General features: G+C 39.0%; 1 protein-coding gene across 2 annotated transcripts in view; it reads right to left on the reverse strand.

Moving 5' to 3' along the window:
• LOC126177110 (epsilon-sarcoglycan) overlaps positions 1 to 14980 on the reverse strand; it is a 109727-nt gene that overhangs the window by 12195 nt on the left and 82552 nt on the right. For both annotated transcript variants that reach the window (XM_049924378.1, XM_049924377.1), the window contains one exon: positions 8750 to 8935. In XM_049924378.1, the coding sequence (XP_049780335.1) occupies positions 8750 to 8935 (186 nt within the window). The remainder of the gene's footprint in view (positions 1 to 8749; positions 8936 to 14980) is intronic.

Here is a 14980-nt window from a genome sequence, read left to right on the forward strand (position 1 = left end):
AAGCAAATAGTAATATAATTAAATGTTGTTCAGCTGAGTTCTGTAATATACTAAGTTACTTGTATATTGAATCTTTTTATAGCAGTGAATATAAATTATAATAGCTGTGACCCAGTCACTTGTCTAACATTTCTTTATTTGCATGAACTAATTTTTAAGTGTTTTCAGCTCATTTTCAAATGTGGCAGCAAAAGATTACATATTCATGCCTGCAGCATGTTGCTGTGAGATGGAGGTTGCTTCATGTTTCAGTATGGCAAGTATTTGTCTTCGCATCCAACCGGCAGCTTCCATTGCCTTTGCCTATCAGGCACTGAATCGACTACTATACACTATTATAATTATTATTATTTGTTACTATACACAGTGATTGTTGCTGGTAATCATCCAGCATTCATGCTAAACTGCTGCATGAAGCAATCTCAAGTGCCAAGCACCACATTGCAAGTACAAATATGTAAGCTTCTCCATGTGTCATCTGAAGATGAGCCTGTAAAGGCTTAGGATTTCTTTAAAATTAGGTATAGGGTCCCTAATTCTCAGTTTAGGAAAGTTGGAAACAGAACATGAATTGTTAAGAAGGGAAATACAGACATCTCTGTTGAGAAACCAAAACTTTTCTCCTCCACCCATTTCTCCAGGATCAGTTTCACATTAGTCTTATAAATATTTCCTGGACCACTTTTATTTTACCCATCCTGTAGGCACATATTTTAATCGAAATATACCAGGTGACCAAAAAGTCAGTATAAATTTGAAAACTAAATAAATCACGGAATAATGTAGATAGAGAGGTACAAATTGACACACATGCTTGGAATGACATGTGGTTTTACATGTGGTTGAACAATAGCTCAAAAATTGTCCGACAGATGGCGCTTCATCTGATCAGAATAGCAATAATTAGCATAACAAAGTAAGACAAAGCAAAGATGATGTTCTTTACAGGAAATGCTCAATATGTCCACCATCATTCCCCAACAATAGCTGTAGTCAAGGAATAATGTTGTGAACAGCTCTGTAAAGCATGTCTGGAGTTGTGGTGAGGCATTGGCGTCGGATGTTGTCTTTCAGCATCCATAAAGATGTCAGTCGATCAAGATACACTTGCGACTTCAGGTAACCCCAGAGCCAATAATCGCACGGACTGAGGTCTGGGAGGCCAAGCACGATGAAAGTGGCAGCTGAACACACAATCATCACCAAATGATGCGCACAAGAGATCTTTCACGCGTCTAGCAATATGGGGTGGAGAGCCATCCTTCATAAACATCGTACGTTCCAGCAGGTGTTTATCAGCGAGGCTGAAGATGATGCAATTCTGTAACATATCGGCGTGCCTCTCACCTGTCACGGTAGCAGTTACAAAACCAGAATCACGCATTTCCTCAAAGAAAAAAGGCCTGATAATGGTAGATGTGGTAAATCCAACCCATACCGTGACTTTCTCATCATGCAATGGAGTTTCCACAACAATTCTAGGATTTTCGGTAGCCCAAATTCTGCAGTTGTGGGTGTTGACAGATCCTCGGAGCGTGAAATGAGCCTCGTCGGTCCACAACACGTTACTCAACCAATCGTCATCTTCCGCCATCTTTTGAAACGCCCATACCCCAAATGCTCTCTGCTTCACTAAATTGCCAGGTAACAGTTCATGATGCCGATGGATTTTGTATGGATAGCATTGGAGGGTACGCCTAAGTGCCAACCAAACAGTAGTGTACAGAATGCCGGTGCGACGTGTGACTGCACGAGTGCTGACTTCCCTGTACATAGATGAACCCGCTACAGTCTCCATTTCTTCCTGAACTGTCTCAGCAGCATTACGCCTTGTGCTCGGTCGGCCACTTTGGAGTCTATCGTCTAAACAACCCGTGGCTTCGAACTTCGAAATCATTCTCGCCACACCTGCATTTGTCAACGGATCTTTACCCGTTCAAATCCTCTTCCTATGGCAATAGGATCCACTAAAAGCGCCTTTTCAGGTAACGTCAACACGCTGCGACTGCTGGCGCATCTGATTCTCTCTCTCATTACAGCTCCTTTTATACACGATTGTCATGCATAGTCACTGACGTTTTGCTGTCCAGCACCATCTGTCGGACATTATGTGAACTTTGCTTTTTTTTTCCTATTAAGACCCCATGTCATTCCAAGGATGTATGTCAATTTTTACCTCTCTACCTACATTATTCTGTGGTTTTCAAATTTATACTGACTTTTTGATCACCCAGTATATTAAAATATTTCACTAATTAACCAGACTTCTATGAAATACTTCCAAAATATTCATGACCACAGGAATCAACAGTAAACCTACTCTCATTATTATTATGAAACTTATGATGTTTTGTAAGTCTAACTCATTTTTAAAAAATATTTTATTGTGGGTGTACAGTACTTGAAAATCACTATTCGTCAAACAATGGAAAGTCCAGTATGGAAGAACAACAGTATAAAAAGAACAGATTGCTACTCACCTCACGATGGAGGTGTTGACATGCCGACAGGTACAAGGGAAAATAACACTTGACATGTTCAGCTTTCAAACTATGTCCTCCATCAGAAGTAGAAAAAACATCCACATTCACACAAGCACAAGTCACACACACATGGCCACTGTTGTCTCCAAGTGCTACAGTTCAACGGCAGCTGTATCTGAGATGAGCAGCAATCTGGCTGGGTTAGGTTGTGAGGGTATGGAAGAGGTGCTGGGAAGGGAGGGGGAGGGACAGCAGGGTAGGGGTGGGGGAAGATGTCAGTGCTACTTGTGGAAGTGTGCTGTGGAGGGGGCAGGGCAGAGTGGAGGGGGGGGGGGGGAAAGGGGAGAAAAGTGAAGCAGAGAAAGGAAAAGACTGTGTGTGTGTATGCTGGTGGGATAGAAGGCTTGTGTAGTACTGGAATGGCACCAGGGAAAGGGATAGGCAAGTGGAGGGCACGGACTATTGAAGGTTGAGGCCAAGGGGGTTAATGATGCAGTCTAGGAAGAGTCCCCATTTCCACAATTCCGAAAAGCTAGTGTAGGTGGGAAGAACCTAGATGGCACAGGCTCCACATTTGCTCCCAGTTCATTGTCCCATGGCTCAAATCCCTGCAAGCCCTATTCCATACATCCTCCCACAACCACCTAATCCAGTCTGTCACAGGCATCTCCTACAACATCAAAGGCAGTGCCAGCTGTGAAAGCAGCCATGTGGTCTACCAACTAGACAGCAACCACTGTGTTGCTTCCTATCTGTGTACAACAACTAACAAGCTGTTTGTCTACACGAATGGCAACTACAAAACTGTGGTCAACAGACAGCTGGACCACCCAGTTGCTGAGCATGCGACCCCCGCATGATGTGCTTCACTTAAATAACTGCTTCTTCCCACCAACACCAATTTTTTCTGAACTGTGCAAGTGGTACACTCCTTGCAAGATATTCTTTGCCCTCAAACTTCACTAGTTCCTGTCCTCCACCTTCCCTGCTCCCAGTCCAGTACTACACATGCCTTCTATCCAGTCAACACACCTATATAGGCCTTTCTGCTTCTCTATTTTTTTTTCTCCCCCTCCCCCTTTGCTGCTCCCTTCCTGCTTGCCATGAGGAGGCACTGCTCTTTGCAACAATATTTCACACTGACACTATTGTTTCTGTCTTAGGTGTGCATACTGGTTTAGTCTGTGGCACAGCTTTGCTGCTACATTTACAGTGTAGGTAGCCGTCACTCTTTGTGTGTCAGAACTGGTTTTTGCTTCATTGTTAGGTAAATGGCTTTACAAAAGTAGAGATTAATGACTTTACAAAAGTAGGAGGCTGGATGGGTCTTTTGGGTGACCTCGATTTCCTGCACATTTTTCCTGGTGTATGAAGACTAGTTGTTTCCTGTTCCCAGCTGGACAGTACTGCAACCAATTCACACACATGGGTGTAGCTGTACAGGGATAATTTCCTTTGTGAGCAGCCACTCCACATCTCCCATCTGTCGCCTGCTCTTTGCATCCTACGGTTGTGCACTCAAAATGTTGTCATTTAAAGCACTGCATAGGGTTAGGTATAAAACGCCCACTCTTCAGGTTGATGAATTCTGTTGCAATTTACTCATGTAACTTGTCATGCATAAAATGGCAGAATTAATGAGGGCTGTTTCCTTTCCAGGCTCATAGTTTATTCTTTTCATAACATTTCTGACCTCAGTAACACTTCACATTCATTGGTGTCCAGATGCACTACAGTCTTGCAGCTGACTCCCACTGCTATAATTTAGAGTGGTATGCAGCCCTGTAATCACACCATATTCTCCTGGTGGCTTGCTGTTTAGCAGCTTGCTGCCCCACCAGGAGTGTACCATTTTGCAGTTTCTTGATTGATTCAGTGATTATTGTGTGGTATCTCTCCCTGTTATTCTAGTAAAGCCGGCTAGAGCCCTTGAAGAGTAGTATGGACCCTTTATTAGTTCTTCCCTTAGACACATTCTCTAGGATGACACAGTTTGTCTGGAAAGTAATGTGCCTTTTTTTAAATTAATTGATTGGATAGGTTCAATAACTTAAAATTCTTCAAATTATGACCCTTCTGCATCAACACATTTTTGCCAGCATGGTTTCCATGCATCATAAGCTCTTTGTAACCCCTCAACCACGATGCTCTTCAGCAAAGGCTTCAATGTAGCTCACAACATGTTGCCCAGCAACTCCAAATGCTTTCCTTTGAGATTCCTTTTCAGCTCATGACAGAAGAATAAGTCCACTAGGGTCAGGTCAGGGTGGTAGGTTGGTTGCGGCACCATTGTCACACCAATCCAGGACAAGGAATTCATCCAGGACTTACTCTTGCAAGTCTTCTTCTGGCACAGTCCTGAAGTCAGGTGCCATTTTGTCCTCTACCTCTTTGACTATGGATTGTACTGAAACACCTGTGACTTACCCCAAGTGATCATGTTATCCAGGAAATTGGGATCAGCTTCACAGAGTTGCCTGAGTTCTTCAAACAATTCCACATGGTGTTGTTTTTGTGCATCAATAAAAACTCTGGGCACAGGTTCTGCAGAAATCTTCCGCATGGCCAAGTCCTCCAATACAATCTGACAAACAAGTGTTTTTGGAAATTCCAACAATTTCAACATCAAGCAAATACTTATTCAAAGATCTGAATTCAGGAACTTGTGCACACGAGTTACATGGTTATAGGTTTGTGTTGTTGATGGGCGTCCTGCATGGGCCTCACCAACCTGTTCAGCAGCAGTCTGGAAAGGAAATTGTCTCTGAAGGCTTTCTTAACCATTCCAAAGACTTCCAGAGGGGTCTTGTTGAACTTCACACAAAAATTTAGCACATAGCATTGCTCTAACATTTTCTCCATCTTAAGTTTTAAGTGACCATTAGGTAGAGGTTCATGGAAGAAGCTGTCCCAACCACCCACGAGCACAGACACAATTTAGTGACCTACTGCTCGAAAGCTAAGGGTCACCTCTATCCTTCCAAGTCAGTCAGACTGCTCTGCAGCATATAGCAGAGTCAGAAAAAAGTCTAATGCATAATTTGAGGAACACACATTGCACTTACTCAAATATTTGCTACTTTTTCGCCTCCAGTGTTACGTATTGGAAGATTAAATATGTTACAGTTTCATCTCCCACATCATATAGTCTGTACTTAGGAGCTTCTTTCTCTATACTTGTGGGTATTAACCCTTTCCACTCCAATGTCGAGTGCCACTCAACATCGCGAAATTTGTTTTCCGCTCCGATGTCGAGCCTCATTCGACACGACTTTTCGAAGCTCTCAGACTTATTTTGAGTCTACTAGGCATTATTGCTGCAGTTTGCTGCCATCTAGGAGAACTAGTGTTAACTCGGTGTCGAACAGTAGCAGCAGTGTTAAGTCAAAGATTGTAATTATTACGTTCAAGTCCACGCGCTAGAAATGGCTAGTTCTTCACGTACAGTCCTTTCTGAAGAAGAGATTTTACATCTTTTAGAGCAATCTCTAAGTGAAAACAAGAGTGAAAATGATTTTGGTTATGATAGTGATTCATTTCAAAACAATTCAAGTGACAATGACGAAGAAAACAGTGACAATGTGCATGTTTCTAGTGATTCAGCAGAGGATTCGTGGCGAATGTGGAGCGACAATGACACTGACTTCACAGATTTTTCTTTTGACGAATCAAAGTGTGGTTTTATAACAGAACGTAGTGCTGTTCCATCATCGCCCGTCGGATTCTTTCAATTAATTTTTACAGATAACCTATTTCAACAAATAGCAGATGAAACAAATAGGCATGGTACATCAAAAACACGTAAAGTGTCACTACTTCCACAACATTCTGCATGGTGGGACTGGAGAAATGTTACCATGGAAGAAATTAAATGCTTCCACGGTGTGCTACTGAATATGGCATTACAAAAGTGTAAGAAGTTTCAGGACTTTTTTTCAAGAGAATGGTTACAATCATCCAACTTCTTTCCAGACTATTTTAGTCACTGACGATTTATGCAAATTTTCTGGGCACTTTGTGTTTCTAATCCGACGAGTGCTACACATGTCAACAAGTCAGGTTCAGTCACGTCTCAGTAAAGTGACAAATGTACTGAATTACTTGTCTGGCACGTTTCTTGAAATTTATCGACCATATCAGTATTTGGCTGCTGATGAATCTACAGTACCGTTCAAGGGTTGTGTATTATTCAAAATGTACAATCCTCAAAAACCAACAAAATGGGGACTCAGAGTTTATGTAATTTCGGATTCATCAAATGGTTATATCTGCAGTTTGAGACCCTATTTTGGCACTGTAACAACTGAGTCATTGATTTGTCCACACTTGAATTTTTCTGAGAGAATAGTTCTTCAGCTGCTAGCTAATATCAGAAACGCTACAGGGCAATCAGGGTATCATTTGCACACTGACCGTTTTTATACAAGTGTTGCATTAGCTGATGAACTGTTGAAACAGAACATGCATCTCACAGGAACGATTCAGGCCAATCACAAAAACCTTCCAGGTGCAATCAAGAAAGGAACTCTGCGTCTAAGGAAGCACGAAATAAAATGCCTCCGCAACAACAAAATGATGGTTCTGGCATGGCAAGATAAACGAACAGTTCTCATGCTTTCTACAAAAGCCAATAACTCAGTGTCACTTATAGAAAGGAGAAACAGAAAGGAAAGGGAAGAAATAAAGAAACCAAATGTGATTATTGATTATACTTCAGAGATGCGTGGAGTTGATCGATCTGACCATTTTATTTCCAGTTACGGTTTTCTAATGAAAAGTCTCAACTGGTGGCGAAAACTATACTTCTGGCTGTTGGAGGTAGGACTTGTAAACACCTATTTACTATACAAGAACCACTGTGAGAAAAACAACTTGACAATGCCATCTCACAAAGCATTCCGTAAAAGTGTTACAAGAGGATTAGTTGCCAAAGAAAGAACTCAAGGACAGAAACGAGAACGTTGTTCAACTTCTGATGACGAGGAACGCTTGAATGGAAAGTTTCACATTATCAACAAGCTTCCTGGGAACAAGCATAAGGATTGTGCAGTGTGCTCAGACAGAAAAAAGAAAGGTGGCAGGTGTGAAACTGTGTATTACTGCGAAACATGCTCTCCACTCTGAAGAGTGTTTCAAAAAATACCACACATTGGAAAGTTTTGTACTGTAAAAGCTTACGTAAATATTTGAATGAAAGCACACATTTTGTTTTAATGTATACCCCAATTGTTGGCCAGTGGCCACATTGTTTCCACAAAGAGATCCATGAAAATCTCTGCGGTGCACTGCCGCCCAGGCGGCGGCGATTTAAATAAGAGCACGCGGAGCCACCATGAGTCTGCCTTACGGAGTGCAAAGGGTTACTACTGCCCTATAGACCACCTAAACTGCTGGGAGGATTATTAATTGATGTAGGCTCCATTTACAGCCTACAAGCAGTTAGGCAAATAAGTGTTCACCTACAAATAGTCCCACTTACCTTGATAACCCTTATATGACCAACATTCTGCAGGTTCCGCTGAGGTTGCCATCTACAAAGAACAATCTACGCAGTTAAGCCAAGATCGCTGTTCTCTGACAACAACATTCCACCTCAGTGTCACACAGTGGTTGCTGAGGCGTGCCCAGAGTTTAATTAAAGAAGACTGGCAGGACTTGCAAGTCACCAGTTGAGGAACCTTGGATTCATCATACCCATACTCAACCAATGAAGGAGAGGTGTTTGTCATTTGGTACAGCCCAGGAGGTGAATGACGACAGCACCATATTTTACTTTATTACTCCAGTGATCTGCAATGATCTTCCTATCACATGCTGATACTCACTCTTGGCCATCAAGGGAAAGAGAGAAGTGGAATTTGCTGAATTACATACCTGCTGGTACCATGAAGACTGTTTTATTGTGAAACTGCTATTTTCATCTCTAAAACAGGATGCATACTTTTTTCACAACTAACAAATAAGACATTACTTACATCCTTTTGATAGCAGCTTATTAACTGATATTTTGCACTACATGTTTTCAACAACATAGACACATTCATAAATGATTATTAATTTTTTCTTACCTGAAAAACTGAAGTCAATGTTCAGCTTCAACATAGAAACACAGCAGTGGAGCAAATAAGAAATTAACTGCCATACATTGCTTGCCAAAAGCTACATAAATTTAGCTTCATCTAAATACGAACACTATGGCTACCTGATGGTTTTTACACTCTTTAAGAGAATTATTGATTTCAATACATAAATACGGACATACTGACCTAGGAATGGTTGTTTTTAATAATGAATTGCTTGGGCTGGAATTCTGAACTTTATAAGAAGCAACTTCTGATGGAACAGTGCAGGCATCACGTTGGTTTGACAAAGAGCGCAATGTATTTGTTGCTCGATGGACAGCAGTGTACTGAACCATTTGCACTGCAGGCATCTGCTTGTTCCGTTTGCTTCTGTAAAGAACAATCATGTGTTAAATTCTTCTTTTTACATTGATTTCATTATCTGAAGAAAATTTATCCTTGACCTGGGACAAAAATTTAATGTGGATGTAATCTATGTTTTAGATGTGAAAGAGTGTCTCAAAAATTGGAATAATGTACACAGCACTCCACCACACTACAGTCAAAGTAGTGGTTGGGTGAGGCAATAGTTACCAATTGCACACTTCACCTTGGTCTCACTCTGATTGGTAAAAGTCAGCTGACTTCGTGCTGTTCTGGAATGTTCATGCTCGGTACCAACCTTAGCTATGTAATATTGTGTGCCCAAGCAATAAGTGGCCATTATGAATATAGTGTTGATTTGTGTATGGTGTTGTGCACAGTGATTTGTCAATACTATTTACAAAAAGGAGCAAAGAAACTGTACCTGGTCCTTCTAGTAACCTGCCAACAATTCTCAGCTCAGTTCTGTGATGCATTAATTTATTACATGTTCATTTCTTTTTTAAGCTATAAGCTGGCTGCTTTGAGAGAAGAGGTGTGGCTTAGCCCAGCAGCCAAGGTGTTATGAGCCGATCCCAAGCTTTTGTTCCCACCATCCTCCATGTAGGTGCCAATTAAAATGTGCAATTAGCATTCCAGTCCTCAAATTCCTTCGTCTATAGCTGTCAATGGGAAACTGTTCCCTTCGTCTGTGAGACTATTTCTACAGTAATTTTCACTGTGGTCTCCTAAGTAGCACTATAGCACAATGACAGTTCTTGAAAATGTGCCTCTCACTGGCATATCTTACGTGACAACAGTGTATTTGATTTGCACAGCTCCAGCCAGCTCCTGATCAACAATGGAGCACTGCCTGTTACTTAGCTATAGAACTGTGGGAAAGCAAAGGTTGGGGGTGGGTGCTGATGCAAATATACTATTTGTCCAAAGATTTCAGATTTCTGCAGAATGGAATCCTTCCTTTATTGACCCTCAACTGCCACTTATACTCCTCTCAAGTGTAGCACCATTATAACAAGGGAGTAAAAATCCTTCACAATTATACCAATATGATTGAATATCTATTGCAACATGTTCAAAAATGTTTAGTGCATGTCAACTCAATTTTTCTGTCACCATCTGGTAAAATAACTTGATATTCATGAAAGGAAAAAAAGAACTTAGGATTGTTTTATAATATTAACTTTTACTGATGGTGCCTGATTATGGTCTTATAGGCCAAAAATGATAACCAAGACAAATAAATATTAATCAATGTGTCAACAGCCTCTAACAAGAAATAGAATTAAATTTATTAGGTATCACTTCATTTGCAAAAAGAGGACAAATTTTAAAAAGAAATTGTAGAAAAAAGATAGCCATTGTCTATTTCCTCTTAAGCTGTAAATTTAAAGATATGAGGTTTCAGATCACCAAACTGACTACAGTACTTGAGTGACAATACAACAAAATCTAACGGGAACATACAAGAATGGGGCGAAGCAAAAAGGTGTGATATACCATTTAAAGTGAACTGATCATCCTTACCACAGCTAAAAATGTTACTATACATAATAAAAAAACGATGTTAATCTCACAAGCAACTATTCCACAATGAAATCCCATACCAGTAAACTGGCTACTGAACAAAGGAATTTTGTATGAAAGTAAAAATTAACACTGATTGTGCATCTGTTATAATATGACTTATTTACGTTTGTGGTACAACTGAAGAAAACTCTTCAGGGTGGTGAGAATACAGAACAATAGCGGTAAATTGTACACAACACTGCCTATCAGTTATAGAGAATGAGAATATCAGTCCACATACTAATTCTTCCATTTTAGGTACTTGACACATTGATATTCAGTATCTGCATTTGACCGCATAACAACTTGCACTTCACAGCGATAATGGGTACCTGTGGCTTCACACACTTTTATTTAGTAGAATGAAGGTGCACAAATGAACATATATGTGACTTTTGTTTCATTAGATTTGACGCAATACCAAAAATTATAAAACGAAACTATGTTAAGGACAAAGAAACTGGCTTGCACCTGCCTTGCTGGTAAGTGGTGACATATTGTGTGAAGAGAGAATGGAACTTGAGATGGCACATCCAGGATTTGCATACAATAAACTTGAACAACATACACACCCATGTGTGTGTGTCTTGTTGTAATGCTAGCAGTTTGAGCAGTGAATGTTATGACAGTCAAGAGAGTGCGTTTTGATGGCTGAGGGGCCATGCCAAGCCAGACAAGCTTTGGGGGCTCTGTCAGTAGGTGGCAGCATCTTAGACAAGCAATGATTGGCAGAACTTAAAGCATGAGAAATCCTGACTGCAGACACAGGCTGTGCAGTGGGAAAACCGGACTGTTTAAATGAACTGGGGAGGGTAGCTACCATGACCAAACCAATTGAATAAAGAAAATATGAAAGAAGAGAAACTCTAAATAAAAACTACACCAAACCAATGACAGAGAAGCCACTCACATGGTTTTAAAGACAAAAATTAGATGAGGGCATGAGTGAAGATGCCCACTTGCTATGAGATATAGTTTACAAGTGTTAAATATTTTGGATATGAAATGATCTTTAAAAATTAACAACTCGCTAATGCCTTAAGCAATTCATACAATGGATAGGTCTCAGTGAATACTATTAAGCTGTTGTAACAGGTTTTCTGTGAGTACTATATATTTCACATTACATGCTGAAAGTATATAAAACATGAAATAGTGAAAGTAGTGGTTGCATTAGTAAATGGAGGTATTTACAGATGTATGACTGTAAATAGTTTAACATTTACTAGTGATGCAATGATGCAAAATAGTGCACATATGAACAAAAACTCTCCATTTGTGAGAAAACAATTAAATGAGAAGAATGGACAGCATTGAAAAGCTAATGAAATTTGCATCCAAATCCATGTGTAACGTGTATACATATCATTAAATTTACAATTTCTGTATGCTTTTGGGAGTCAGATATAAGGGGACTGGACTCACATCAGCGTGAGGGTATAATTAATGACTGATGTTTTTGTGTGGGGACTTAGATTTTGACAGTCATTTGGAGTGGAAATCACAAACAGATAGGATGTATGTGCAGCTGGATGTTGCTGCATGTGTGCATTTAGTCATGGCCTTGTAAAAATTTTGCATGTGATGATTGTGAGGAACTCTGAAATGTTTTTAGCTTGTGTGGCTGGACACGTAAATTTTTCTCACGTGTTGATCGCAAAGACTTTGAGACATTTTTTCGGCATGAGGACTCTGAATAATTTCAGGTTAGGGAACTTAGTCTACACTTCTGAGCCCTGTTCTCATTAGTTTGCAATCACAGAACTTCAACTTAGAAGTGTGCTGAAGCACTTTAAATCATTTTCATGGATTTCTGAAAGGTTAAGTGAACAAGTGACACTAGTCAACTTACTTAGATTCTCACACTGACAAATATTATGTTAATAATAATCTATTGTGAAAAATGTGAAAGGATATTTTGTTCATTCTTTTTTGCAATAAACTCAGTCAGCGAAAACGTTAAATCACTGTGAGAAGTAACAATTATTACATACAAATTCCTGCCCTTACAGATTTATTAAACTTGTGACTGATTTCATTTTGGGTTAATGAGGTGGATGCATTGGTTGACCCCTGGATAGTGATGTAGCTAATATTTTGAAATCCAACTACACTTAATGAACAGTGTTTTTCTTGCTTTATTTAACTTTTATTCATGATGATCCATGTGCGGACTCATTAGCTGATCTCTGGTGTTGCAACAATGGTTAACTTCACTATTAGTCACTTATCTTTCTGACAGCAAGCAGCAAGAAGAGCAGTGTGAACATTCACTATCATTTTTATATAAACAAATATTACCCCACTACAGTGCAAACTGCTACTCCACATATAATGTCAATAATTATTATACAGTTACAAGAAAAAGAAAATGCTACAGAGATGCTAAAGAGAAAAAACTGAGAATAAGACAAGTGTTATGTGCAGGACAGTTGCTTTTGTGTTCCTTACAAAGTTTCATTTAATAGGTTTAGATGATAAGTATAATGTATGCATTCTGTATTTGCTTATCTATTATAATGCATTAAGCAAAAATTTAACACTACTTTTCAGACAACTGTTGAAATTCAAGATGTGAATAATATAAATAATGTGTAATTTTACCCTTTTATCTCCTACAGAACCATTTAATTTGTTCCAGGTTGTTTTTTCTCTCAATGGAGCTGACGCGTAAAGCACGACTTCATGGATAAGGCACTCATCACCATTCCTCTTATCCACATGGAGTCAGTCTACTAAGAGAGTGGCCACTAACACAATTAAACATGCCTAGAAATGATATGCAACAAAACAGCGACATCAAAACAACACACTGATTATCATGCAAAAATGTTAAAACAGAAGATTGACTATCATGCAAAAACTGTGTATTCTATCTTCACATGCTTTGTTAAATAGCAGTTTAAGTCAATACAAAACTACAGTAAGCAAATAAAACATAAATAATCATAACACTATGCCAACCAGAGGCATTAAATATGTGGTCTTGAATCAGTTACAACTCCTTAACACAAATAGCTATGTAATTCGTTGTATCTTTATTCTTTTACTTTTTTAGTTAGATTTTGGTATCATATGTATTATCAACACTACAGTACATAAACAACTTGGCTACAAATTCTGCCTGTTACATGTTTCTTAGCTGTTCATGAAAATGGGAAGAGCTGAAAAGGATGTACAAAAAAAGTAGTAGTTAATGTGAGCTTTCCCTGCAACTTCTTCTTTCTCTTTCCTTTGTGCATTTCTCTACAATATTCAGTATTATTTGATCAATCAGACACAACTGTTTCAGAAATTTATCCAGCATTTGAATTTTCACTTTCACTCTATCTTCATACTACACTTACCCCACCTTCACAGGTAAGGCAACATAGACACTTCACAGAAGATACTTCTTAGTGACTGAGCTATCCGGGTGTGAATCATAACCTGCCCTCAATGCCTTAATTCCGCCGCTATCTATCTCCTACATTTTTCTGTAGGGATTAAATAATAAAACAGCAGTAGTTTGTATTTTCTGTGATTTATACACGATATTTGACTGTGTGAACCACAACACTTTGTTAAAACAGTTGACGTATTGTTATGTTAACAACCAGCTAACAAATGGCTTACATCATCCTTAGGAAAAAGAATGTTACACAATTCATTAACTGTAGATGAGGCTTTAGCTGACTGGGCATAAATCATTAATGGAATGCCATAAATTTCAAATTTCTCATACACATAAGTGATGTACCATTACATACATATCAGGCAGAATTAATTCTTTGTGCAGATGCCTAATGATATCAAATGTCTAACAGAGAATGATGCTAAACTTCAAAGTAAGCTAAGAGTGTTCCTTCTGGATAACTTCATCTATTCCATATATGAGCTTATGCACTAACATCTTGTAATTAGTATTCCTTAATTTTGAAATAAGTGTTTAACAAGATGATGATGGGTGAGCACTGCCCATTATTCCTACTGTACACATTTGTGCAATGAACACTGTAGCCCCACAACATGATCTCACAGCCCATTAAGAAATGAAAGGAAGCAAAATACTGTAAATTACTTGTCTCTATTCAGTAGTTCAAGCAAACTGAAAATTTAGTTGAATTGAGATGTTTAAATGGCTACAGAACATGTTTCTTCCAGTTTGAATTCTGATGAATAAGTACACCAATAAAAATTTAAGGTTATGCTTTAGTTATTAGCTCTTGTCAATGTACTACATTTATCTTTAATGTTATACCTTTGGATGCACAAACTGCCTTTTATCCTACAGAAAACTAGTCAATAATTCTTATACAAAAACATTATGTGCAGCTTATTTCTTTTGCTTTATGTCCCTCTGGATTTAATATAACAGTTGCATCATTACACAGAAAGTCATTCCACTTGTTATGTATTAAATATAAAGATTTATATAAAAGGGAAACATTAGTGGGTTTACAACTGAACCTTGTGGTGCTCCATCATTACTGACTGTTGCCC

The sequence above is a fragment of the Schistocerca cancellata genome, chromosome 3 (genome assembly GCF_023864275.1).
Source record: "Schistocerca cancellata isolate TAMUIC-IGC-003103 chromosome 3, iqSchCanc2.1, whole genome shotgun sequence".
NCBI classification, from domain to species: domain Eukaryota; kingdom Metazoa; phylum Arthropoda; class Insecta; order Orthoptera; family Acrididae; genus Schistocerca; species Schistocerca cancellata.